This window comes from Varanus komodoensis, unplaced genomic scaffold (assembly GCF_004798865.1).
Source record: "Varanus komodoensis strain SLA01 unplaced genomic scaffold, ASM479886v1 scaffold1, whole genome shotgun sequence".
NCBI classification, from domain to species: Eukaryota; Metazoa; Chordata; class Lepidosauria; order Squamata; family Varanidae; genus Varanus; species Varanus komodoensis.
In genome coordinates, this window is record NW_025335268.1 from 33,865,146 (window position 1) to 33,892,069 (window position 26,924).

Here is a 26,924-nt window from a genome sequence, read left to right on the forward strand (position 1 = left end):
CACAAAATTATCCAAACTATTACTGCCTGCCAAAAGGAAATGGCCACTGGGCTAAGAATACGAGAAGTATTAGCTGCATTGTACCTCCACCACTTGGCCAATTTAATTAAACCTTATCAAAAAGATGTGGCATCCAATATACTCAAAACATCAATATTTGCTGAATTAGATGTAACCTAAGATCTGTTACCCCTTCTGAAATAGATGACAGTGAAGCACTGTATTGATTGGGCAAGACAGAGAGTCCTTCAATTCATTATTCCAATCTTACTTAAGACCCTCTCCATCATATTTATTCACTGAGAACAGAGATTAGATGGTGGACTAATGCAGCTTCAATCAGTACTTCAGGAACACAGGTGCCCTGAAGCTGTGAAAGCAGCAAGGCCAAAACTGTTTCTGTTGCATATATTGCCATTTGGTCAGAGCTGGCCATTTCGAGTAAGCTTGCAAATTTATCATTAGGACCAATGAACACATCTAAAGTAAAAATCAGCTTGTCTGTCCAAATCCACCAAGCAACCAACATTTTCTTGATAATCTTTATGTCTGAGTTTCCCCAAAGAGTTGATTTTGCATGTGAAAATAAGTCAAACTCCCATTCACATGAAAATATGCACCAGCCTCTCTAACTGCTGTAACTGTATGGGGCAGCCTATCTGTTTTGGTCCAGTGAGAAGCATTGCAAGAGGGAAGAGGATCCAGACATGAAGATTCTAGAACTGACCAGGGAGAAAAATCCAGTCTGAGTGGAAAAGACCAGAAACTATTTTTTTCTCCTTTCACTGTATTTGTTTAGGTTTCATCCTGAAATGCACAATAAAAACACATAGAAAAAAGAGCATTAAAAAAGACTTTGAGAAATCCCACATGAATCTCCCACATCAAGTCTAGTTTGGCCCTTGAGTGGCAAATATCCTTCTAAATGAAGTTGTGTATTTACTGCTTCCACAGATCGTGTACATAACAGGGATGATGAAATGCAATGTAACAACAATAATTCATAGCATAAAGCAAGGATCAAAGATTCTGTTTGCTCCTATTAAGCAGACCAGTTAAAACTTGTACGTGTAACCTATTCAGGACAGCAACCATTACTTGCTTACCCTGTGGAGCTCTACACCGAAGTAGCGAACCAGGTTAGGGTGCTTGATGCCTTCAAAAATTTTCAACTCATCTGCCGTTTCTTTAATGGTTTTGTGATCATTTGGCTGGAACCTTATCTGCAAAAAGTAGTAGTTCTTTTTGAACACTTTGGCTAATACCAAGCACATAACAGTGAAACAAACTGGGGGAAAGCAACCAGTGTGCCATCCACGTCTCTTTAGATACTGCCAGGAATGGGACAGCCAAGAGCAATTGTGGCCAACTGTATTTATTTTGATAAGCAATGCAATTCCTCAGGGAAGAAGAAGGAGCTTCCTCTTAGATTACTACAATGCACTGTACGGACAGTGGTGTCCTTGAAGAGAACATGGGAGCCACAGCTACTGCAAAATGCAGTATCTAGACTGCTGTTAGGAACAGCTTAGAAATCATAACATTCTGTCTAAAGGAACTCCCCCAGCTGCCAAAATACTTTGGGATTGAAGCCAAGGTGTTTGAGATGACAGTTAAAGCCCTACATGGCTAGAGTACGCAGTATTTGAGGAAGTGCCTCTACCTGAATATACCTGCCCAAGACTTAAGACCTGCTTGTGGGGGTCTCCTCTGTGTCCTGCAATTGAGAACCATACATTATGTGACTGCATTAGAGAGACACACATTCTTGAATGTGGTGTTTTTTCTGAAATGGTCTCTCCTCAAAAGCTCAACTGGTGCCATTTTGGTGCCAAGTTGGGATATGGGAATTTACCCAACTCTTTGAGTCTTATCGACTATAGTTCAATCTCAATTTGGTTGCTCATGCTATTAATTCCATGTTCATACTGTTTCATATCGCATTGTTTCATGATTGTACCATGCCCTATGATCTATTGATCTAACACTATAGGGAGGGGGTTAGAAATAAAATTAAAAACATCAGTCATTTTTAAAAAGCTACATTCATTATGTTGTATAAACACACTACTGACCTCTTTCATGGCCATCAATTCGCCAGTGTCAACACTGATACAGGTATAGACTTTGCCATACTGGCCTTCTCCTGCAGAATTACAATAAGAATAATACAATAAGTACTCTAAAAATATTGCTCAGCATTCTGTCAATATGAACAAATGGAACAGTTATTACAAAACAACCCCTGCAAAAATGTGAATGGATGACCAATTCCAATGCACCTTTTCTACATGCACTAATGGTATGAACTGAACTTGAAACTTTAGGGAAGTGGCATTCAATCTGATACTGCTTTCATACATGGAAAGACTTTGGACAATCTCTGCTCCAGAAACATTTCACATGAAAGCTCCATTATAATGAATGTATATGATGCAAGAGCACATCTGTGAAGCTCATGAAGATTCTGCTAACTAAAACATGCCTGTGGTTAGAGTTGCTGTTTGGTCCAACTTTGTTTGGGCCACATTTTAAAGTGGACTGCCCTATTTCTGCTTCCCAGATCACTGTGTTAATCAAAAGACAGCTAATTTTTGAATTCCATGCTTCTCCAAATTTTATGATGCAGTTATTTGTGCAATATTCCTGCAAAAATCGTGTATGTTATGGAGAGATTCATGCAAAATGCGTGGTAGGAAAAGATACAGACACAAATGCATTTATTTGGGGAAGAAACAAATGAAATGTATATGTGAGCTACTACCCCTTAAAAGCAGCGTAAAAATAATTTTAAATGGATAAGAGTTGGATATGGAAATACATATGAATTTTGGACAGAATTAAAACAGAATGGATGTAGGATTGACTACATGCCAAAGAGTTATAGAGTGATTCATGTGTCCCTATTTGCAATTATGAAGAAATGCAAAATCAGCCTATGCTTACATACCTTTTCTCTGACACAAATATGGGGAGGGGTGGGAAGGCTTGTTTTATAATGTAAGGAAGCTTGGAACACATTAAATGTGGTATAATTGTTACCAGGACCCTCTCATGAATACAAATTATTGCTGGTCATTTTGAAATAAAAACTATGTCAAGCGAAGCAAAGTTTACTGCTGTATTATGAACACAGAAGTTGATAATCACAAACAAAGACCTTTCCAGGTAAGAATATCAAGATCATTTTCTGGATCAGGAACCTAATATGTAAATTAAATGGCATTTGGATGTGCACCAAATGCAGATGCCATCTATCTGTACTGCATTCATCTAAATGTACAAGCTCATATACATTCCAGCTTAGCTACCACCACATATATACTATAGCTGCAGACCATGAGATATGAATCAGAACAAAAATCACTTAGATAAGCAGATTTATCTCTCCAAATACTGGAACATCACAAAACTATCAGAAACTCACCAATCTTGTTTCCTCTCTGCCACTTAAAGGTCACCTTTCTCAAGCCTACATGCATGACGTTATCATAACATTTAGGAGTGTCACAGACTTGGCCAATAATATTTTTCCGCCTCATTTCTCGGTACCTCTTTTCTTCAAACAATATAACAGATTTTTGAACTGCTTCCATGGGTCCCTGCCGGGAAGCAGTGTCTAGAAACGAAAAGAAAGAAAATAAACATAAATAAGTTCTATTATTACAACATCAACTACATGTAAACTACCAGTCTTGTGCCTGTGTTACTCAGAGCAAGTGCCATGTCATTAAGGATGCATTACTGAATGTGTCTACATGATGAGCTTACTTCAAACCAGCTGTTGAGCTAAAGCTGATTTATTCCAACGTTTAGTATTTTTTGAGAGAAGGGTAACATAGTTTTAATACGCTCCTTTCTCACTGTTCACTTCCCATCCAGCCCTGGTGTATCTGGCGATACAAAACAGGTCAGGGAAAACAGATCAGCAAATCAAGGGAAGAAACAAAAGGATGGGTCAGCATTTTTTCTATGAGAAGCGTTCCCCAAGCAGAACTCCACTCAAGCAGGCTCCCACAGCTGGAACAAGAGGGAGGCAATCTTCACCCATTTCTATCTCTGCATTCCCTGTTGTTTTGAAGGAGCCCCTTTCCATGCACAGCAGGCATTTTCTGGGTTCATTGTGCTCACTGTAACAGATCCCTGAACTTTAGGCAACTCGGACCCTATCTTTACACATCAAGTTGTAACGGAACATAAATAAAAGATGAAATCTGCTGGCCTACAACACTGCGCAGGGAATACTAGAAGTTGTAGTCCAATCTATCCGGAAGGCATCAAGTTGGGAAAGGCTAAATTACAGCTTTGCACAGGCCCCCTTGGTTCATTCCCTAGCATCTTAAATTAAAAGAATCCCCAGTATCAGCACTAGAAAAGGCCTGTGCCTGAAACTGTGAAGAGCTGCTGCCTGGCAGAGTTGCAAATGCTAGCTTACATAGTCTGACTCAGAACAAGGTAGTGCAAGTGGCCTGCATGCATGTCTGCCAAGTAGTCACCTACAGGATCAGCTGTAGTTAAAAGAGGACACCAGACAAAAAAACAAGCAAGTCATGTAAAGTCATTTTTTGTGTCTAAGGTATAGGCTGCAATGTTGACAAATCTAATGATAATGTTACTACTCTGTAAATCAAAAGGGGGACCCTTTCTCAGCCTGCAGTCAGGACTCCATTTTGGAGAAGCTCTTGGGGCCACATTCCGATTGAAGGCAGGCTGCCAATTTCATTGTTACCAATTTCAATTAAACTGTTTATTGCTGAATCCCACAGGCTATCAGAAACAATTACAAAAGTAAAATATCTAAAAGAGAGGCACAAAGCATGAGTATTTGGGCATCCCAATTCTCATTTGTCTCAGAACTATGATCAAAATACAACTTCATTAAAAACCCACAATTAATTTGGCTTATCCAATTAGTAGGTCTCCTCTGCAATCCACTCCTGTTGTCAATTTATAGTAAAAAGTGCATCTACTCAGAAGTAAGCATGCTAGCATTTCTAGTCACACACAGACAGACAGAACAGGCTCCTGCCTGTTTAAGCAGGACTGAATCTTTCAAGCAGAATCCCAAATGTCAAGTCTGTGCATAACTACTCAGAGGCAAGCATGAATAACATAGGCAAGTGAGACAGACATCATCAGAGTAAGGTTCAGAAGGAAGCAGGATTAAATTGTTCAGCATTATAGCATTTCCACTCAGAAGTAAGCTCAGAAGGATGCAGGACTGAATCATACTGCAACTTCTTTTCCTGGCCCCGCAGGGAAAAGTTCTTATCTCTGATCAGCAGCCAATGATTTCTGAACATCGTATCAGAGATAAGTCTTTCTTGTGTCTAGTACTGAGAAAGCAGTACAAAACAGAGAAAGTTGGATGGGGAATCCTAACAGGCCTTATTAGGTTCCCTGGCCAAGAGTTCCCATCCTTGCTCTAAATTCCAGCATCCACGTGATCAAATAAGAATTAGGTACTTCTGATTCCAGCTGAATTTTCAGTGTGGAAATCTGAGGCAGTGTGGTGTATATACTAGCTGTACCACCTCAAGATTCATGTAGAGAGACACCTGTTTTGACTTTAACTCAGGAGAAACCTACCATGCCTCACTATTAATTGAATTCTGCTGATTTGTTCCTACCCCATAACAAGAAAGACAGTTTGGTGACCATTTATAAGAAAAGCAACTTGCATTTAAAGAATTCTTAAAATCACAATTGTGAACACAACTTTTAGCAAAGTTACTGCCTCACATCTCTACCTTTTGTCTGACAGATAAGGGTGCGAAGCTCCCAACTTCTTCGGGCTGGCCCACTTGAATCTCCTTTTGGATAAGACGGCTCTAGGAATACAAAACACTATGAAAACCTGGCAGCATCAGAAATGAGTTGCAAAGAGATGTTTGCCTCTTGCTCAGCAATGTTCCTGTTTAAGCAAAAATACTGAGATTTCATATTGAATATGAAAATGTTATTACAAACCCACAGTGGGAGATACTATTTGTACACCAATGAAGCAACTCTGATTTGAAGAGTTCACAGTTCATACAGGTACCATGGTGGCTGGTGCTGGTGAACAACACTTACTCCACCATGTGAAGGGGACAATGCCTTGAGTCCCTCATGCTGCACTCTTAGCATTTGATTCAATGGGCTAGATCCAGTGAACAACTCAGGGAACTGGGCTTTCTTACCCCTGCCTCTACACTGCACCCAGCACCCCTGGAGAGACTCTCTTGACAATCCGGGGACCATAAAAAAGTGCAGAGTATGATATCCTGGACTTCTGATGGGGAGAGGAAGGTACTTAACATCATATCCTCACGATGAATGGATATGAAATATGAATATAATATTTATAATGGATATATGAAATGCCTTTCCATTCATGCAAGGAACCTCTAGATAGATCAGTCAATCTACCATATTTATATCCCACCATTGTCCTTCCAAGGAACTCAAGGCAGCTTACAAAATTCTCTTCACTCCCCCCCACCCTCAATCTTATCTTCACAACAACAACCCTGTGAGGTAGCTTGGGCTGAGAGTCTGTGATTGGCCCAAAGTCACCCGCTTGGCTCCATGGCTAAGCAGGGGCTAGAACCCTGTTCACCTGAGTCCTAGTCCCATGCTCTTAACCACCATGCCACAGTGATTTTCTCAATGATTTTCTAGTTTCACCACAAGGGAAGTTTGAATTCACTTAAAATGAATAGCATAATCAAGGAAATAATTGACTGGGCAATACTGCAGACCATTCTTTTCATGGAAATGAAAAGGCTACACACACACAAACACACGCACGCACTGTACAAGAAATTCCTGTCAAACCTTGAAAAAGCTGCCTCAAACCTGAAATGTGTCTTTAATGTGTAACAAATTGAAGGTTGCCATCTAGTGGAATATAGTAAGAAAGAAAGAAGCCCAGAACTGCTGATAGGAATTAATTTGCATATTTTAATTTTATTTGGTTTGAAAGAATATGAAGATGTAATATAAATATAATGAATATATATTGTAAAATAAAGTATTCTGATCTTGCCTGGGCCAGAATTTGTATGCATAGAGAGGAAAAGCTGAGAGAGATCTGAAGAAGCCAGAACTGATTTGACAGACCAGGATTCAGCAGCTTCTATGGAGTAGGAGGTACAGCGGCTGATGACCCCTGAGCCTATGCAGAGAGTGATTGTCGTTGTCTTAAGGATATCTGTGGCCAAACCACTCATGGATTCCCGAGAAATTCTGCTGAGTCCTTCAGGTGATTTTTACTTATGAAGGATCTGCCAATGTTGCCTCTATGATGCTCTGCTGGGTATGTTTACTAACTTATATGGTTACATTTCAATTAACCTTTGTAAATCAATTTCCCTTTGTCCAGATATAGGAGTAGGTTTAGCTGCCTTTGTAGATAATAAGCCTTGGGTGAGTGTAAGTAATACTTAATGGCTGTGTTCAAGCATAATGGCAAGCTTGTGTTGTGTGTGAATTCAGTGTGGTACATAATCCCCACGCAGAATCAACAATTTGTTGTAAGGTTTCCATGTTTCAACATTGCTTCTCGTTATGCATGAACTTGGTTGCAATGCTTTTCCGTGGTTTCCCTGTTTCTGCCATCAAGATCTGCAGCAGCACACAGTCCAGCCTCTGTTTTTCATGGTCCTGTTCTGCCTAGCAACTGCTGAGGCAGCTGCAGCTGTGTGCTGACTGGCTGCCTTACATGGCTTTTAATGTCCAGGCGCCACCTTCCCAATGTCCAGGCACAGCTTTGGAATAACAGCACCAGCAGAAGGAAGGCATTGTGGAGCACCATCTCCAGCAGCAATGACCTTGGAAACAGTCTTGTTTGCCACCCTTGTCTGGGCACTGCACTTTGCTGGAGCAGCGCTCTGATGGCTCTGGCTCTGATGGAGCCAGCACTCTCCCCTTGTGAAGGCAGCTCTGCTCAAAAGGAGCGTGAGCGCTGCGTGCAGGCATAGCCATCAGAGTAGGGCTCCCACTCACTCCCCCCCCCTCCGCCACAGCTCCTATCTTGTCCCCAGAATTCCCTAGGACTCACAACAAACCCACTGTCTCCTCGCCCTGCCACAGCAGTGAGACAAACATGACCCTTCTGGCCAGCCAAAAAACTTTTGCAAGTGGATGCCCGCATGGAGTGATGCATACTGGGAATTACTTCCAGCTGTGGGGGCTGCTGGGATAGGGCCTGCCATTTGGAGGCAGTGCATGGAAACTTCCCTTGCAGATGTGTGAATACAGGATAAAGAGTAAGAAAATTTAACTTCATGGTACTGCTTAGTGTTATATGTGAACAGGCCCAAAGAGTAGAATTGGCAAGTTCTGGACTGGTCATGTAAACTTGCTGAAGTAATCCAAATAAGGGAAATTCCCATATTAAATTCTTCCCAGAGAGTTTGTTTTTAATCGTTTTGCCAAAATGTCTGAAGTAATCATGTGCAAACTTCTCAGGAGTGGTGCTTATATTTAGTCTACAAATATAACCTCCTCAGGAAGTCTCCATCACTTCTTGCTTTTTAGGATTTAACAAAGACACTTTTTAATCTTTAATTTTTGAGAAGTTGAGTGCAGGACTGGGGCTCAAGAGATCTGGGTTCTAGTCCCCACTCAGTAATAGAGCTCACTAGGTGATTCTGGGCTAGACACAAACTCTCTGCCCAACCTTCCTCGCAGGGTTCTTTTTGTAAGGATAAGATTGACAGGAAAGGCGCATTAGATAAGCTGCCTTGAATTCCTTGGAAGGAAAAAGGCAGGATATAAATAAATAATCACCAGAACGCTCAGATAAGCTACTGGTTCCCCAGCCGTATCTCTCCTTATTTGGTTTTACTGACTACAGGACTGATTTCTCAAGACTTGAGCTTTAAAATAAATCGGAATCTATCAAATTGGAACCCCCAATATAGGTCACTACAAAGCAAAATGCAGTAAGATAGATAAGAGAAGTCCTTTATTCCAGAGTCCAACATGTTTCAGGAAATTATATAGCTCTACCATAAAAGCAATGTACACAAAGCTAGTTTCAAAGTTGCTAGGTTCTCCATATGCATTTTGGCATGAAAAGGTCATACTGAAAGTTAGGCAGAACCTTATTTCAAGATGACAATGAGTGTATTTTGGGAGTAAGTGCATAAACATAGTATTTTAAAAGCAATCACCTTCACGTTCTTCAGTGGGACTTGAGTGGCGGCTTAATGATCTAAACTGCAGCTCAGCTGTGATTGAAGCCAGTCGATCATTTTCGGGGACACTTGAACCCCTGTTTAAAAACAACAGGTACCAGTGCTCATTAAGTAGGACATCCAGTCCCCACCTTTCTAAAGTGTCACAACACTGGAAGTTTAAATGAAGTGAAAGTAGCCATGGCCCAGTATATTAATGAAAGTCACATATTAGGAAAGCAAATGAAATTTTCATATTCTCACCTATATTCAAGTCTGATTATTTTTAATTTTTAGAAAATAACCTATTCAATATTTGGGAAGAAACAAGGGAACCTTTGCATATATGTGTACCATTCAGTTGCATTTACATGAAATAAACCAATCAACAATCCTCTTTGAAGGTGATGGCCCAGGTTCTTTGCAGCCATACGCTACAGCAAAGCCTGACACATGAACAGCAATTGGAGGAACTGGTAGGGTAATGTAAATGTCATCTCTCTCCCGCTCCTCCTCTGTACATCCTCTCTCTTAGAAAACTACGTAAATGAGACAGGATGAAAACCTTGGTGTCATGTGATAACTGTATGCCTTTGGAAATTAAAATTGAAATTCCAGCAAAACAAATAATTCAAAGATGTCAGTATTGATGTCCCAGGCACAGTTGTTTTGCTTGTACTTTGTTTTCTATTCTTTGAGATATGGGATACTACAAAGATAAGTAAATCATCATGGTAGTACATGTGTACTGTGCATATGGTGGATTTGTCATCAATTCTTGGTTTTTAAAGATTTTACTAAATCTTTTGAAAATGAAGCATTTTAAATTAGTAAACAAGTTTTACTAAATATATACTGCTCACAGGAAGAATTTTTAGAAAATGAACTTCCATCTATATTGATTACAGTCTCTTTTCAAAGTAAGTTTGGTCACAACTAGCTACTATAAAACTGCAATGGAACTACAGAAGTGAACTCTATGTGTTAATGATACTAGAACAAACCAAACCTATAATTTGCTCTCAAGCATGCATGGTCAAACATTTTTTAAATAGTTGAATAAAAAACATGCACTTAGTATTTTTTTAAAAAATTTTTGCAACCTGAATGGAACCAAGAAAGTAACACACAAAGTAATGGGAAGCCAAAACAAACTACTGGGATCTAAGTGCAAGCAGTTTATATGAGGGACGTGAATAGGAATGAGTCTGCTACGTTGTGGAGTGGAGCTACCTGATATCATTTGCACTGCTGACAGGTTTTGGCTGAGCTGAGTCACCACTGACAGGAGTGGGGCGACTAAGAGCAGGGCTGCAGTGGTTCCGTACATCACATGGGAGAGTCCTTGTGCTGCAGTGAGAAGAACAGCTTCAGGAAAAGGGTCTAGAATCCATTTCTAAATGGATTTTTAAAACATGGTGATTTCAAACAGCAGTCTGGAAAGATCTAGCAAGCCATTAGTTTAAAAATTACATGATTTGAGCTCTAAATAGATGTAGGGCCAGATCATGTTTCAGTCATGACTTTCTAAAATTGCTTTTACAGCTGAGAATTTAGGTGGTGCCTAGCATGCAAAGGATCTATCTATAAAAGCAGGTTGCTTACCTGTAACTGATGTTCTTCGAGTGGCCATCTGTGCAGTCACACATATGGGTGCTGCGCCTGCGCAGTGCCTGTGGCCGGAAGATTGACAGCTTATGGTTTCTAGCGGGAAGTTCCGCTCCCCCTCCCCCTCCCCCTGTGGCCTACAAAGAGCAGAGCATCCGCCATTTTTTTCAGTCTTTGCGACCGAACGTACGCTATCTTATTGAAAAAACTTTGTTGTTGTTGTTTTTTTTTGATGTCGGTACCGTGAAAAAGGGCATAGTCGGTACCGAAAGAAGCATTCACTCACCGACACCGAGCGGTCGATGGATCCACTCACCGACACCGAGCGGGGCCGGCGGGTGGGTTGTGTGACTGCACAGATGGCCACTCAAAGAACATCAGTTACAGGTAAGCAACCTGCTTTTCTTCATCGTGGCCTCTGTGCATCACACGTATGGGTAGATGAACAAGCTTGCCACAAAGGAGGAGGGAAGGTGTCCGCATTGAAGAACGGAGGAGAGAACAGCTCTACTGAAGGAGCAGTCCCGTTGAGCTCGAACATCGAGACGGTAGTGCCTGGCGAAGGTGCAAGGGTTCGCCCAAGTAGCGGCTCGGCAGACGTCATCAATCGGGACCCCGGATGCGAATGCAGATGAGGTTGCAACAGTTCTAGCAGAATGGCCTTGAGGAACTGAAGGCAGTTCGAGCTTAGCTAATTGATAGCATAAGACTATAGTGTGGACTATCCACTTAGAAAGTCTCTGCGGAGTGACTGGCTCGCCCTGATCCCTAGCTAAGCAACGGCGAACATCGAGTGAATGCAAAGATCTTTCCAATGGAGTCGACGGTGACGGAAAAAAGGCAGGCAGCACAATGTCTTGTCCCGTATGGAAAGGTGTAGACACTTTAGGCAAAAAAGATGGGTCGAGGCATAGAACGACCTTCTCCCTGTGAAAGTTTAAATAAGGAGGGTCTATGCGAAGTGCGCAAAATTCACTGGCCCTCCGGGCTGAAGTGACAGCTACAAGAAACACCGTCTTCCAAGAGACCAATTGAAGATCCACCGTCGCCAAAGGTTCGAAGGGGGCCTTCATAAGGGCCTGTAGAACTACAGAGAGGCTCCATGTGGGCATAACTGGTCTAATTGATGGGTTAAGATTATATAGTCCCTTCAAAAATCTTTTGAGGATAGGAAGAGAAAACAGAGGTGATCCGTCGACTAATCCACGGTAGTAGGCTTTTGCGGCTGTATACACTTTAATGGACGACGGCTTCAGTCCGGAATGGTGCAATTCCAGGAGGAACTGAAGAATCTGTTGAATGGATGAGAGGAATGGAGAGAACAAACGCGACTCGGCAAAGGTGGAAAAACGTTTCCATTTAGCCTTATATGACTTCCTTGTGGACGGCTTTAAGGCAGAGTCGATGATATGCTGAATATCAGGGTGCAAAAACGTCGGATTCGACGGGTCTTGTCTCAAACTGGATAGTACAGAGAGACCAGAGAGGGGGGAAGCACCCCAGTGATTGGGTTCAACAATCGGATCTGAGGTGGTCGAAGTCATCGTCGGTAATGACAGATTAGTAGAAGCTGTCGGATTCGTAACTTTCGAAACCGTCATCGGCACCGATGGAACGTCAATCATCAAATTCGTCATGCTGTATGTTCAATGAGAGCAAATCCGGGTGGAGAAGTGTGTCGCCCACCTGTGTTATAAGATATGGGAGCGATGAAAGATGAAGAAATTCCCTGCGAGAGATGTCAAGTAGTTTCGCAAACCACGCTTGACGTGGCCACCAAGGGGCAACTAGGTTCCCCGATGCTCGGTCGTGTACTATCTTTGCTATGACCCTCATCAGAAGAGGGATCGGAGGGAAGGCGTAGAAGTTCATATTGTTCCAAGGGATCATGAATGCGTCCCCTAGGGATGCGTGTCCGATTCCCGCTCTCGAACAGTAAGCCTCGCACACCCTGTTCTGTTGGGTAGCGAGTAAGTCCACGTCGGGAAACCCCCAGCGCCGGAAAAGGTGGTTGCGCGTACGGGGATCCAGTTCCCACTCGTGAGAGGTGAACATGTGCCTGCTGAGAAGATCCGCCTGCACATTGTCTACACCAGCTAGAGGAACAGCCATCAGCGTGATGTGTCTCCGGATACACCAGTCCCAAATTTTCATAGAAAGCCTGGCTAGAGTTGGTGACTTTGTTCCCCTTGCTTGTTCAGATAAAAGACGGTAGCTATATTGTCTGAAGTTATCTGAACGATCTGATGATGAAGGATGTCCTCGAAAGAGCGCAGGGCTTTGAAAACTGCCAGTAGTTCTGGAAGTTGATATGATTCGTGGATTCTAGACGATTCCACGTACCCTGGGTAGATAGGCCGGAGCATACCGCTCCCCATCCTAGAAGAGACGCGTCGGTGCCAAGGGTAATCATAGGAGGTCGCGCCCTGAAGGGGACTCCTATCATAAGATTGGTCTGTTCCAACCACCAACGCAGAGAGTGAAGCACGGAAGTTGGGATCCGAATCAGTCTCGACTGCGGATCTCTTTGAGGATGGTATACCTTGTTGAAAAAGGGTTGCAGTGGGTGAAGCCGAAGCCTGGCATGTGGAACTACAGCAATTGAGGAAGCCATATGCCCCAGGATCCTCTGGATAGACCTTGCCGGGACCGTTCCCTCTCGTCGGATTCGATGGATGTGGCGAGCAAGAGTCTGTTGTCTGTCCTGAGGGAGGAAGGCTTTTTCCAACGTCGAATCCAAGCGGGCTCCAATGAAGGTGAGCATCTGTGTCGGGAGAAGAGAAGATTTCTTGGTATTAATACGTAGGCCTAGGCTATTGAGCAAGGCACAAGTCGTATGGATGGCCGCAAGGAGTCCTTCTCTGGACTGCGACACCAACAGCCAGTCATCGAGGTACGGATAAATTTGTATGCCCTGGAGGCGTAGGAAGGCACAGACAGGACCCATGCACTTGGTAAAAACCCTCAAAACCGTAGCCAGTCCAAAAGGCAAAACTGTAAACTCATAAAGTTGGTTTGCAATCGCAAAACAAAGGAAACACCTGTAACTTGGGTGGATTGAAATATGGAAGTAGGCGTCCTTCAAGTCCAATGAGGCAAACCAATCCTCTCTCCTTAGCAACGGCAAAATGTTTTGAAGGGTAGTCATACAAAACTTTTTTGGTACAATAAACTTATTTAAGTTCTGTAAGTCCAAAATCGGACGTAGACCACCATCCTGCTTACAGACCGTGAAGCATCTGGAAGAGAATCCGTGGAGTCCGTCAGATGGGAATACTTGATGAACCGCTCCTTTACGAAGAAGTTGATGTATTTCGTCGAGCAGTACCGGTGAACATGAAGTGGACCGGATCGGACTCGACGGAGGAACGATGTCGAATTCTATTCAATAGCCGTGTTGAACGATGGAAAATACCCACTGATCAGATGTGATGGACTCCCAAATGGGGAGTCGGCTTCGAAGCCGATCCCCAGATGAGAGGGGGGTGGGTATTGGTGGAGCATGAGGAATGGTTCGCCAGTCCCGTCAACGTTGCCTCTGATCGTCGAAACGACGGCGGCCTTGTTGGAAGCGTTGTTGGGGCTGAGGAAGGTGGCGCTGCTGTTGCTGTTGCTGGCAGTGCTGTGGCTGCTGCCTCGGTTGATATATGATTGCCTGTAGGATGGACGATTCCAGGACCACTTACGTCTGGCATGGGACTGTATCTCCATCCTGTGTGCTGTCATCCTCGATTCATGCAGTTTCTTGAGCCTGTGGTCGGTGCGAGAATGGAAAAGCCTGGATCCATCGAAAGGCGTTTCCTCGATCCAGCGCTTGGTATCTTCCGGAAAATTACAATTCCGAAGCCATGCATGCCTTCGGAGAGAAACGGCACCGACCTCGCCGTGGATAACTGCTGCACCACAACCTGCATGGCTTCCTTAATCAGGACCTTCACGAGGTCACCCTGGTGGTCCGGGAGGGTGGAGGCGACGTTGTGCAGGTGCTGCATAATAAAGTATTGATACCTCACCAACGTCGCCTTGTAGTTTGATATACGGAGCCCCAGGCCTGAAGCAGCATAGACTCGCCTAGCCAGGGAGTCTATTTTTCGGCCCTCTTTATCCCTCGGTGCCGTGTGCCCTCTCCCCTCTCTGCCCTGTGAGGATTTGATGACGACAGAGTTCGGTTTGGGATATTGGAGGAGGAAGGGGTTGTCCTCCTCCCGAACCCTGTACATCGACGCATATCTCCTGAACGTTGGCTGAGGATGTGATGGCAGGTCCCAGGGCTGCGTCATCACCTGCCGCAAGGTGGTTATGAGCGGCAGGACGATGGATGTCAATTGCTCCCCGCGGACGACATCGTAGAACTTGTCCGTCGTCAGTCCCGGGCGCTGGGCAGTGTTGATGTCCAGGGACTGGACAAGTCTAGACATCAGTTCCACGAAGGAGACGTGGGACTCATCAGGCGACGCAGGACCCTGGGATGTCACAGTGACGTCCAGAGAGGTTGAGTCGACCTCCGAGTCGGCCGAATCGGCACCGTAGTAGGGTGGGGTCTAAGATGATGACTCCACTGGGGAGAAGGAGTGGCTGCTTCCACCCTGTGGGGATCGAGGTGACGCCCACCTCGGATCCAAAGAGCGCGGTTGGCCACGGGATGGAGGAGAGGATCGTGCCCTGGGAGCAGGGTAGTACCCTACGGAGAGCGGATCACCCCAAGTATGGTAGTAGGGGCGACGCCAGATCTCCGGATGTTGCTCTACAGAGCGGCTCCTCCGGCTCCCCGGTGGGGACAGTCCAACGTCCGCTTCCATTGTGACCGCGGGCATGGGTGTCGGTGACCTCGCCCTAGGAGGGGAGTCCTGGATTTCCCTGTCAGATATTATATTGAACCCCATAGAGTTGGAAGGGGTGCAGGCGGGAGGTCAACCACACGGTGGGGAGACCCTTGAGGGGTAACCCACATAGCCTCCTGGAGGACTGGTTCGGGCGGAGTTGGTACCGTAAGCGCCACTGGTACCGAGGGGCCCATTGGATCCGAGTCCCGATGTCGGGGACGGTCCGGACGGTCTGAATTCCTGGGTTTCTTGGGAGGCTTGGAGACCTTCTCCTTCCTGGCCTGTTTATGGCCTGCCGACTTCTAGGATTCGGCATGCTTCCGCTTTCCATGCTTCTTTTTAGGTGAAGCAGAGGGAGCCACCGAAGCAGATGCACCTTCATCCGAAGGCCAAGAGGGTGGGGCTACAGAAGTGGAGCCAGGTTTTGGGATGGCAACAAGTGGGTCTGATTGCATCAAAGCCCGATTCCAAAGGAGTCTCCGGAGGTGGTTTTTTGACCCACAGTCCGCACATTTGCGGAAAGCCGCTCGCTGCGCCATCGCAGAAGAAGAAGAAGAGAGGGATAGTGCAGAGGGGTAAGTGTGTGTGTGTGTGTGTGTGTGTGTGTGTGTGTGTGTGTTTTCAGATAGACAGATCGAAAGTAGAAATAACAAGAGAAAAACTACGAGGAACAATGAACTGGGAGCAAGGTTTTTTTTTTTTTTAGAAGAAAAAACTGGGAAAGAAGGACAATCGAGAGCAAGGTAACAGCTCTAAGCGAAAGTCGAAAGCGGCACAAGGCACAGTGAATGGCGGTCGCAAAGACTGAACAAAATGGCAGACGCGCCGCTCTTTATAGGCCACAGGGGGAGGGGGAGCAGAGCTTCCTGCCAAAAACTGTAAGCTGTCAATCTTCCGGCCACAGGCACTGCGCAGGCGCAGTACCCATATGTGTGATGCACAGAGGCCACGACGAAGAAATATGGTGTCCTGAAAGTAAAACTGGAAATAAGATAATGCAGAGTAGGAACCCCTTCAAAAGTGCCTTGTTAATTATATTTGAGTTGGATCACATACTATGACAGGCTTGTAAGGAAAAACTTGGTTTAATTTTCTAGCGAAAATCTGTATAGATGTGGAGTGACAAAGTTCAACCCTCTGCTTTCTAAGATGCTACCATGTTCCACTAACTTTCATGACTTATAGAGAAGCAGCAGTATCACAGATATATGGGTGCACATATCTGCATATAAACAAAACAAGCAGCACAACAGAAGCTCCACTGCGTGCACTCCGGCACTTCCTGGGTCCTGACTGTTAAGAAATTTCATTTTTTTATCAGTAGCATTTTACTAGTGCTTATACTGATGCAGCATCAGGAATATGCCATCCTGTTCTCACTGATGGATTTTGGAGCATGCATCTATTTGGATAATAGTCATGTTGCTCTGGAGGGGGAAAGAAAGCACAGACAGGTAGAAAAGGAATGAAGCTGCCAGAAATGATAGGATGTTAAGGTAGAGAACTGGAAAGTGGGGAGAGAAAGCACTACTTTGCTCTTGCTGTTTTTTTGTAAATCAAAAGGCAAAAAACAGAAAAGCCATAGCTCCAGCACCATAGTAGCATATTGGTGAATCACCTTCTGTGGAGAACAAAAAACCCAATAAAAATAAAGAGTAATAAACAAAATAAAAGTTTAAAAATGATTCAGGCATGAAGGAGGAGGGAGAAGAGTTCTGTCATTTCCCACGAGGTGATCTCACAGACAATATTCAACTAGAGGCTACCACATATCACCCAGTGCTCAAATTAGTGAGAAATTTTACTGCTGGGCTGGTTGGAGGTCAATGGCTTTTTTCCATGGTGTGCATGTATGTGCAAGAATTTTGTGGGCTTGACAGAAAGGTTCAGGAAGTTGACCTAACTGCTTCAGAAACAGTTTTGTCTAGACAAGAGATGTGCAAGCTAGTCTCCCTGCTTCTCATCTAGAGAGTGGCAGGTTGCTACTGCTGTTCCCATCAAAATGCTTAGCTGGGGAATCTCCATCTCTCTGACAACAGGCCCCGTGCAGGCACACAGCCCATATGTGTGATCCACAGAGACCATGAAGAAGAACATAAGAAATAAAGGTCTGGAAAGGCTTTTAATACCTGAACCCTTCAGGCGTTGGGATGATGAGGTGAGGATTTGGAGGATCACTATGGCACCGAGGTACTTTCACAGGTCGGGGGTTATTCCGATGAATAGCTACAAACAGAAAGAGACAACGGGAGATCATTCGGAAGGTTTAAAGCAACAATGAATACAGGCATGGCACAGGGATGCAGCAGTATTATTACTGAGAGCCAATTCATGCAATCTGACTGCAGAGGAAGAAACTGCAACAGTTCACCATGGACTGGTTTGCATGTAATGAGAAGCTATCAAGGGTACATTTCCCTAGAAAGCTTCTCACTGCAACACTGGTTGCCATTTTGAAATACCAAGTCACAGAGCAAGTTTGTCCTGGCTTGTCATTACATGTGAACTCGGTGAGGGTGGGATCATTGGGGTGGTTAACAAGCCACCAACAACCTTAAAACAGGTCATGTGTTCTGAGTAGATTAACTGCCCCCAAAAACCATCCTTGTGAGGTTCACACAACAAGCTGCAGCACACCCCATATGGCTTGAATTTTCAAAATACAAAAAGGCAAGTCCTGTAGGGATATTCACCTACAGTGGCTTGCTGTTACATAAGAACAAGGTATCTTGATTTCAGATTTAGTGCCAGACCAGGAGAAGCAGACTTTATGAAATGGATCACCACAAGTTAAGCAAGCGAGTACTCTGAAGATCTAGTGAGCCATGAAAAGGCAGTGCCAATAAAGTAATTTATTTCTACTTTTTAAGGTAGTTTAGCATAGAATATTAGGGGGTAAAGTTGGCAAAAATAAGAAGCTGCAAGAAAACTCCAACTTTGGAGGGTTGATTTGCTTATTCAACATAACTACAGATATAAACTTTCATACTGAACATGGACTTGTTTGAATGAAAATCACTCACTCTTCCAGTCCAAGTCTGATGATCACGAACACCACAGTTTTAAGTTTCCTTCTTTCATTTCCCAGTACAGCCATTATTTCTTCACTACACTAGGCAAAGGTCCATTAGGAACCATTCAAGATCAGCCACTAGTCACCAGACAGTGCATTAGGTACTCTGTCACTTTGATGCTTTTGCTTTATAGCTGTTCAATTCATAGTAATATTGGCATTTCTCAACAAAGGCAAAACCTAGCACAAACATTCTCCTGTAGGAGAAGCCACAGCCAATTGTGGAGCAAATGCTGCATGTGACACAACCTGCCTGAAGGCTTCTCAAGGACATACAGGTTTGCAGATGGTGGGAACCATCCAGCACAATGAAGCCTACCCTCCAAGGTTTTGATTGTTTATACTTCTCGATGGGAGCGGGGAGTATTTCAAGCACTCACAATACATGACGGATGGGCTATGTTGGCTTAATAGAACATAGGGAGTGTAGACTTAAAGGGTGTTTTTACATGAATTGTTGATGCTGACTGTTCATGTCCTCAGCCACTTTGGCCGCTTCAGAAAGGGCAAACTATAATTGCATTAATATAGCACACACAAATGTGTTTTTTGTAACCACTAAGTGTTTTAGAGTAGCAAACTTAATTGACTTACAATTAAGTTTACATTTCTATACATTACAGCAGTAAAGTTCCAGAGGAGTAGACTGTAGTTGCTGCCTTACCAAGGTACAAACCTGTAACAGGACTGTGAGGTTTCCCGATGACATGGCCTATACATTCATTCATCAGTGACTGTAAACTCTAGAAAACAGAAAGCAAGCAGCATTGGAAGAATAAATGCCAGTGTCTTAATTAGCACTTGCTCTAACAGAACTGTATAACCTAGGAACACAGATTAATAAGTTGGATGAAAGCTCACAAGTAATCTTCTTTCCCAGTTAGTTACCAATTCCTTGTTTCCCATACAGTTAATTACATTTGTTAGTTTAAAATGTAAAAGAGGTTAATGACATACCAAAAAGTCATCTTCAGGCAGAGCTGAAATAAAGGCTGGCTCAATGGCTTGAAGAAAATCAAAACCCTGAGTTGCCCACCTGTTGAGCAGAAAGATGTTATTTGTTAACCAGAAATAGTTATATAAGAAGTTCTATTTATTGAGGGAAAACATCTCTGTTGCTATGCTACATAAAAATCTTGCCTTTCTAAACATTATGCAAGTATACAACAAAGCCTACCCCAAGAATCTGTTCCCTGAAGCTGTATTTTTCATAGGAAAGAAATCTGTAATCCTAGCACTTTTAATTAGTGATGCTTTTTAAAAAAATCAGATGAACTTGCAAGCTACTATACCTCAGCCTAACCTTGTAAGGTGATTTTTTTCTGTTTACAAAAAGGGGAAAGAATTGCAAAACAGAACGAAAAATACTAGAAAAAATGACCTATAATAATGACTGGACAGGGAAGGCCCGGACTGAGATTATGCCTTGTAATGTTTGGTGAACTTAAGCATAGACAGAACACTACAGACACAATACACCCAAAGATAATTTTTTACTGAGTGTGTCACAGTACAAACTAACTTTCTGCCCCTTTTTGCCATGTCAGATGAGTCCTTTTATAATGATCACTGCAACATTAAAATGAGTCCTTCCATACAACACCAACCAAATACAAACACGTATCATCACATTTCACAGGTGGCCCTGGGCAAGCTATATAAACTAATATTTGTGACAGTTGCTTTACAACAGTATTTTCTCAACCTGGATTCAACTCCTATAATTTCCATTGTCATGCTGGCTGCAAATGATGGGAGTGGTGATCCGGCACAACTGGAGGACACCAGGTTGGGGAAGCCTGTTTTAGAGGCACATGTGCAGTGCCTGCTCTATACAGGAAGAAGCTCACATAATGATTATTTGATTTTCACCAGGACATTACACTAAGAGTGATATGATGAACATCACATTCCATGTTTGGGTCTACCAAACAAGGCTAACTAAATTGTGTAAATTCCTTAATCCTGTCCTCATTCTCCTGCCATCACAGTCACCTGGAAACCTTTGAATAATCTGAAACATTGACAGTCATGTTTATCTAAGGTCACTTAAATCTTGTGATGGTCAGCATTCATGCTGAGGATAATCATAATCCTCAAAATGATCAAGGGAGTAACACTGCTCTGTCTTTTTAAATACACAAGATCTCCGAGACAAAAGTGGCCAAAGATACCAAATAGTGTCTGTTCGTTACCTGGGTCTGGTGCCTCGACCACTCTCACATTTAGTAAGGACATAAGTCATCCACCTTCGTGCAAAACTGATGTACTGGTCTCCAATTTTCTGTCTGAATTCTCCAGACATCAGGCGAATGACTTCTTTATGGTACTACAATGCATTAAAATTATCCTTCAAGGCATTGAAATAAATATTGCTATTTTTAACCATTAGAATAGCTGCTTGCTGCAAAAGCATTTTTATCCCTTAAAATCCTATAGCATGATTACCAAATGCTGAAACACAGCTAAAGAGATAATAATATCTCTAATTATTAATATCCATAATAAAATTGATATAGATACTCAAAGAAACTAGGAATACATGAGATTTATCTATGTAACAACTTGCATATAAAGTCTTGTTTGTATGCACAGCAAAATAAAATTGCAAGGCTAAATAACATAAAACCATAAAATGAGATTCAACATCTTTAGAAGGCCACGTGTAACTGAAAAAGTAGATATTGCTGGAATCTCTCTGCCATCCTAAAGCATTTCCCATGGCCAACCAAAAGAAGTGTAAAATCACTCTCACACCAATGATGCCGCAGTACATGGTATTTAGAGAAGAGCTGTGATTGATGAATGCGGTTGAGAACCACATGGAATTGGTTCTCTTCTCTCTTTCATTATGGTGCTCTTGCTACACAGTGTTCAATGTTGATTTGTCAGCACACAGCTTAAACTTTTAACAGAACAGTCACACCAAGGAAAATATATTCCAAGTTCTCTATATTTTCTGTTTTTGCATGTAATGGCAGCAATTGTACTGATTTACCCACTCTTCTGCTTTACATTAGGCAATGCTACACGTCAACTTTCCAGAAGTGCCTCAAGTGAAAAGCAACAATCCAATCTGCAGGCGTTTAGAAAATATAGAATAAACCTGTATTAAATATAGCTTCTTTTCTTTTGAAATGACAGGAGAATTTTTCAGTAACCATGCTCTGTGGAAAAACTAGGCAAGAAATCTCTTCTAAACTTACCTCAAAACCAAAGTTGAAACACTGAATCATGGCTTCCCGATAATATTGCTGCAAAGTGGCTGATTCTGATTCATCAACCTCTGCATCAAATTCAGATGTGAACATAGAATCAACTTTGCCAATTGCACAGCTTATCTTATTGCATAGCAGCAAAGCATCACTCTGCAAAAATAGGGAAAAAATCTTGGTTGAAAAGTCATTGCAAGGACACATGATTCTGTCCAAACTTGATGATTCTGTCCTAAATGACTTACCAGGATCTTGGGTACTTTAGGCTGCAATCCCATATCTATTTACCTAGAAGTAAATTTCACTGAATTCAAAGGGACTTACTACTGAATAGACACATAGCACTGTGTATTGTGCCATGAGTGTCTAACAATAACCTCCTTCACCAGAAGCATGATGTGGGTTTTTCCCAGCACATATATCTATTTACCACTGGTAAACTTGGAGGTGTCTGCACCCTCTACACAAAGCCGAAATGAACACGAATGTACTCTATGTGTAATGTTGCATACTCCCCATGTTTGTTTGTTTTTTGCATACTCTCCATATTGAAATTTTCTATTTTAACTTTTGTGAAGCACCCAGAAAGCTTTACATAGTGGTCAGCATAGAAAGGTGGTAAATAAAAAATAACACACAGGTTTTTTGTTCCTGGACTGGGCAATCTTACCATTACCAGCACATTTGTAGGATCCAGTGCTGTCCAAATCTAAGAATAATGGATTTTACATGTGCAATAAATGGAAATCTGGAGCACTGGCCCAAACATTTATAAGCATACATTATAATTGCAAAAGTCAAATCCTTTTAGGAAGAGACTACCCTCATCAATTTATTTCAGTTCTCTGCTATACCATTCCAATGGAAATGTCATTATTTACAATTCACATTTTTGGGAAATTGTTCATATTTACCATATTATAAGCATGTCTTCCTAATCTATATATGCAATATATACAGCATTTTATATTTATCATGCTCAGCTGATTGTACGGAAGCACAAAAGCAATGGCTAACCATCTATTTCAGATCACTTTATAAATAGTAAGGCTCAGTAAATCATTAGATCTCTTGTAATAATGATCAACAAGCCAGAAGCTAATAAACCCAAAAGTGTGTACCTTCAGTTGCTGCAAAGCTTTGGCAATGATAGGTTGGCTGGATGTTTGTTCCTGATGTAAAGAGATGAGCCCTTCAAGAATCTGTTGGAAAGCCTTTCTCTGGTTCACAAGATGAACAGGCTGCATGACTACAAGGAGGAGGTTATCAACCTAGGAATACAAGGTCAATTTATGGTGCTGCTGCATGTACCAATGCATTAAGTAATGGCTACTGTGAAATAGTACCTCCTAGACCCTGGAATATTTAAAATAGTACTCCTCGCCTTTGTACAACATTGCCAAATTATGGAAAATGTCTGCAATTATACTTTTTGTATTTTAAGAAACTTCCTTCAATGCTCTGCATAGTCAATTATGTGACAATCCCAGAAGGGAAAACCAGTCTCTGTGACAGATTAGCCCCATTATATGTACAAAGGTAGATATCCCTGCCACATCATTTCTACATGTTTTGGACTTCAGCTCTCATCAGCCCCAACCACCTCAGCCAATGGTTAAGAACCTGGGAGTTGTAGTCCAATGCATCAGTCAGAGCCCCAGTTGGGGAAGTCTGCATTAGAGGATACTTGCTGAGGAAGAAGAATCCCCAGTGCCATGAGACCAGGTTCCTGAACCTATCAACAATACTATCAACCTATCATAACATGGTCTCAGTCTATCTCTTACTCATACAAACATATGATACTTATACACATATAGGCGTGCACACAAACAAAAGATGTTAGAGATTTTGGCGTTTGAACAGGATGGCAAAGTTTCTCAATCAGAATAGTAAAATGCTGAAAACACTTGATCACAGCCTCTAATTTGTTTGACGATTATACTGGCAATTTATTTGTCACGTATTCTGCAAGACAAAGAGCCTGGTTCGCACCTAAATGTGACAAACTGTCCCATTAACTCATGATTTGTGGTAGTATGTGCCAGCCATGTTCCACACGGTCATTTTGAATATTCATACTGATCTGGCCAAGAGGGGGCGTGATATAACATCTGAACCCAGATACTGCCATGAGAACATCTCTCTCCTTTTTCCTTTCCAGGAGACGAAGGCAAAAGGCTTCTACTATAGTCCTTTGCTGCATTAAGCAGGGCAGTCGTGTCTGACTATGTAATACAGAGTGAGTAAAATTCTTGTAATTCTTAACAAGAAATATCTATCAAGTTAATAATCCCACTAATTTGTGGATTTAAAGCTTGCCCATGTCAGAAACCGATTCCAAACTGAATTGCCCCCATGTCAGAAACTGATTCCAAACTGAATTGCCCTTGTATCCTGGGTCAACCCTCTGGGAGGTTCATGCTGCTCATGGCTAGAGAGCAGGAATGCCAGTCATTACGTAATCAATCTACGTCTTTGACTTGGCAATGAAGCACTGGACTGATACATTCACCCTCCCCCCAACCCCTCCCTGTACTGCACTGTGTCTCTGTGGACCAGAGGCAGTCTGGTTCTCACCAGCAACTTGGCTTAACTCACAGCTCATTAACTTTAGCATTTTTACTACACATTCCAATCCCACTCTTCCTCTGAGAGGAGGTAGATGCAGAGGAGTGAGTGAGTGAGTGATGAGGGAACTTGGCAACCAAAGGTGACAGGAGAGAATGGTGAAAAACCATTCATGAATGGGGCAACAGCAGCTTGAATGCCATGAAGTTGAATTTGCATCAAATTTTAAACTGCCCCACGGGACAAGCACTGAGCATCTTACTAGGAGAGTGGGAGAAAAGATACTGAGTAAACAGCCAGACCTAGGCCCCCATGCACCAATCCATACCCGCCTGGGAACAGCAGCAGTTTTGCAATTGAATTTAGACCAGTTCACTGTTCCAGTGACTGCTGGCACTGAGCCAGGATGTAGCTTAAAGTAAGACGTGGGGTGGGAGCCAAAATTAACAAATAATTAGCAAAAAAAAAAGGGCAAATAATAGGATTCTGACATGTGAAAGAGTGTGGGGCATTGCTATAAGTGAATTCTACTCACAGCAAAACAGATACCAAATTGCCTACTGAGAACTGATGCAGCAATACAAATATCATTCCAGAGGTGTGTTAATGTGCTCAGTTTGTCTATAACTCTGGGGAGGATGAGCTGACAGCAACCAAAAGCCACCTCCAGGATACAGAGGAACTCACACCAGAATGTGCCATGAAACTGAGATGACCACATCATGACATTCTTGCAAACAGAAGACATGATGCACAACTAGCTCTGCTGTCATCCGGGCAGGGTGCAATGCCTCGCAGGAAATAAAATGGGCTATCTTTGTGAACAAATCTATTACCAGCAAAATTCAAGGACAGAATCTCCCACAGTCCTAGGGAAACAAGTAGAGGCTGCAGAAATTCCACAGGCTTTCTTGCTGGTTGCTTATGTGCTGGCAAATGGCACAGGAATGCCCATCAATCGTGCCATCCTGGGCCATCAAAAATTGCAGGTTAACTGTATGCAAGGACATCCAAAATGTCCTCCTTTAGGGGAGTCATGACACTAATACAGTACTTTTTTTCCTCAACTGTTAAGAAGGGACGTACGCACTTTGCAAATGTGTGCAAAGGCCATCTCACATGAGAAAGGGAGACCCACTGTCCAGGCTCCCGCACCAGCCAAGCCAGTCAGTTTTGCCTCCACACAAAAGGGTCACCCTGCTTTTGAGGCACCAGTCACTGAGCCATGAGTGGGAGGAGCTCAGAGCAGCTAAATTTGCTGGGCAAAGAATGAGGGCTGTTGTTTATGAGAGAGCATCTGCCAGTTTGCTCTGAGAAGCGGGGATTTAGCAAAATGAAACCAGGAAAAGAAGGAAGTCCACTGAATCTCCCATTGATTTAATTGTTTGGCAGTTACATGGTCTACATGCTCTCAATCTTTACTGCCAGTGCAAATGTCATTGCAGTGGTCAATGCTTTTATCGGTCAGTTCTTTCCAGTAAATGCCTCCAAGTTTCCAAAGCAGTGATGATCACCAGGAGTTCCTTTTCCTAAATGGTATCGTTCTGCTCAGAAAGAGTTAATTTTCAAGAATAGTAAATGCAGGGCTATAAATCCTTGCCCCCACCCCATTCATTTTGCAAGACTTGGTCAGAAGTGTCAGTTTGAAGAACAAATGGTTTGTTCATGTCAGAATATTGTAAAATGGACTCAGCACTAAACAGTTGCTTAAAAAAAAAGAAAGAAAGCTGCTGAGCACAGGGAGACCATTGAAAGGGAGTCTTCTTACCTTTGAGCAGATCATTTAATGGAGCTGTAAGCTGAGCATAACTGGATAGAAACTTTCTGTAAAAATGTGCAAAGCCTAGAAACTTCTGTAGTTCTCGTTTGGTGCTCAGAGCCTCCCAGGCTGGGATTTTTTCTGGGTCCGTTTCAATGCCTTGAGCTGAATTTTTATATCCTAAAAAGGTCAAGGTTGCCAAGTCAAAGGCACATTTGTCCAACTTGACAAAGATGTGGTATTCATGTTGTCTTCGTAACACTGTTTTTTGCATATTTATTCATGCTGGCTGTGGGCATTGGAGTAAATCAGTAAATCATTGAGCTATTTGTCTAAGTAGTTTCAAAAAAGTCTTTCATGAAATGCACAAACTTGGATGCATTTTGGATCAATCCAAAAGGCATCACCAGATATTCAAAAGTGCTGTTTCTAGTGTGGAAAGCAGTTTTCCATTCATTCCCTTCCTTTACTCTAAATTGTAAGCCCATCACAGATCCAGCTTGGTGAAAATCTGAATTTTGCTCAATAGGTCTAATAATTCAGAAATAGGGATTAAATCAATAGTGAATATGATATGATGTGAGAGAAAGCAGTCTCCCTTCTCAGTAATTTTTGAATTCTTGGTACTTTGCAGGGAGGGTGACTAGAGAAACTGTTTTGCTGCCATCACTTGGAGAAGGGTTCTGAAAGGAGACTGCTTGTGCCACTAGG

The 26,924-nt window shown here is 42.8% G+C and overlaps 1 protein-coding gene across 8 annotated transcripts in view; it reads right to left on the minus strand.

The window, feature by feature from the left end:
• MAP3K4 (mitogen-activated protein kinase kinase kinase 4) overlaps window positions 1-26,924 on the minus strand; it is a 97,517-nt gene that overhangs the window by 9,342 nt on the left and 61,251 nt on the right. For 5 of the 8 annotated variants that reach the window (XM_044421566.1, XM_044421509.1, XM_044421528.1 and 2 more), the window contains 12 exons: window positions 23,005-23,154; window positions 21,875-22,036; window positions 20,864-20,997; window positions 19,626-19,704; window positions 19,333-19,411; window positions 17,725-17,821; window positions 10,398-10,514; window positions 9,162-9,262; window positions 5,751-5,831; window positions 3,428-3,619; window positions 2,076-2,146; window positions 1,107-1,223 (listed from right to left, as the gene is read on the minus strand). In XM_044421566.1, coding sequence (XP_044277501.1) covers window positions 1,107-1,223; window positions 2,076-2,146; window positions 3,428-3,619; window positions 5,751-5,831; window positions 9,162-9,262; window positions 10,398-10,514; window positions 17,725-17,821; window positions 19,333-19,411; window positions 19,626-19,704; window positions 20,864-20,997; window positions 21,875-22,036; window positions 23,005-23,154 — 1,380 coding nt within the window. The remainder of the gene's footprint in view (window positions 1-1,106; window positions 1,224-2,075; window positions 2,147-3,427; window positions 3,620-5,750; window positions 5,832-9,161; window positions 9,263-10,397; window positions 10,515-17,724; window positions 17,822-19,332; window positions 19,412-19,625; window positions 19,705-20,863; window positions 20,998-21,874; window positions 22,037-23,004; window positions 23,155-26,924) is intronic. The other 3 variants (XM_044421518.1, XM_044421554.1, XM_044421543.1) reach the window with 3 other exon arrangements.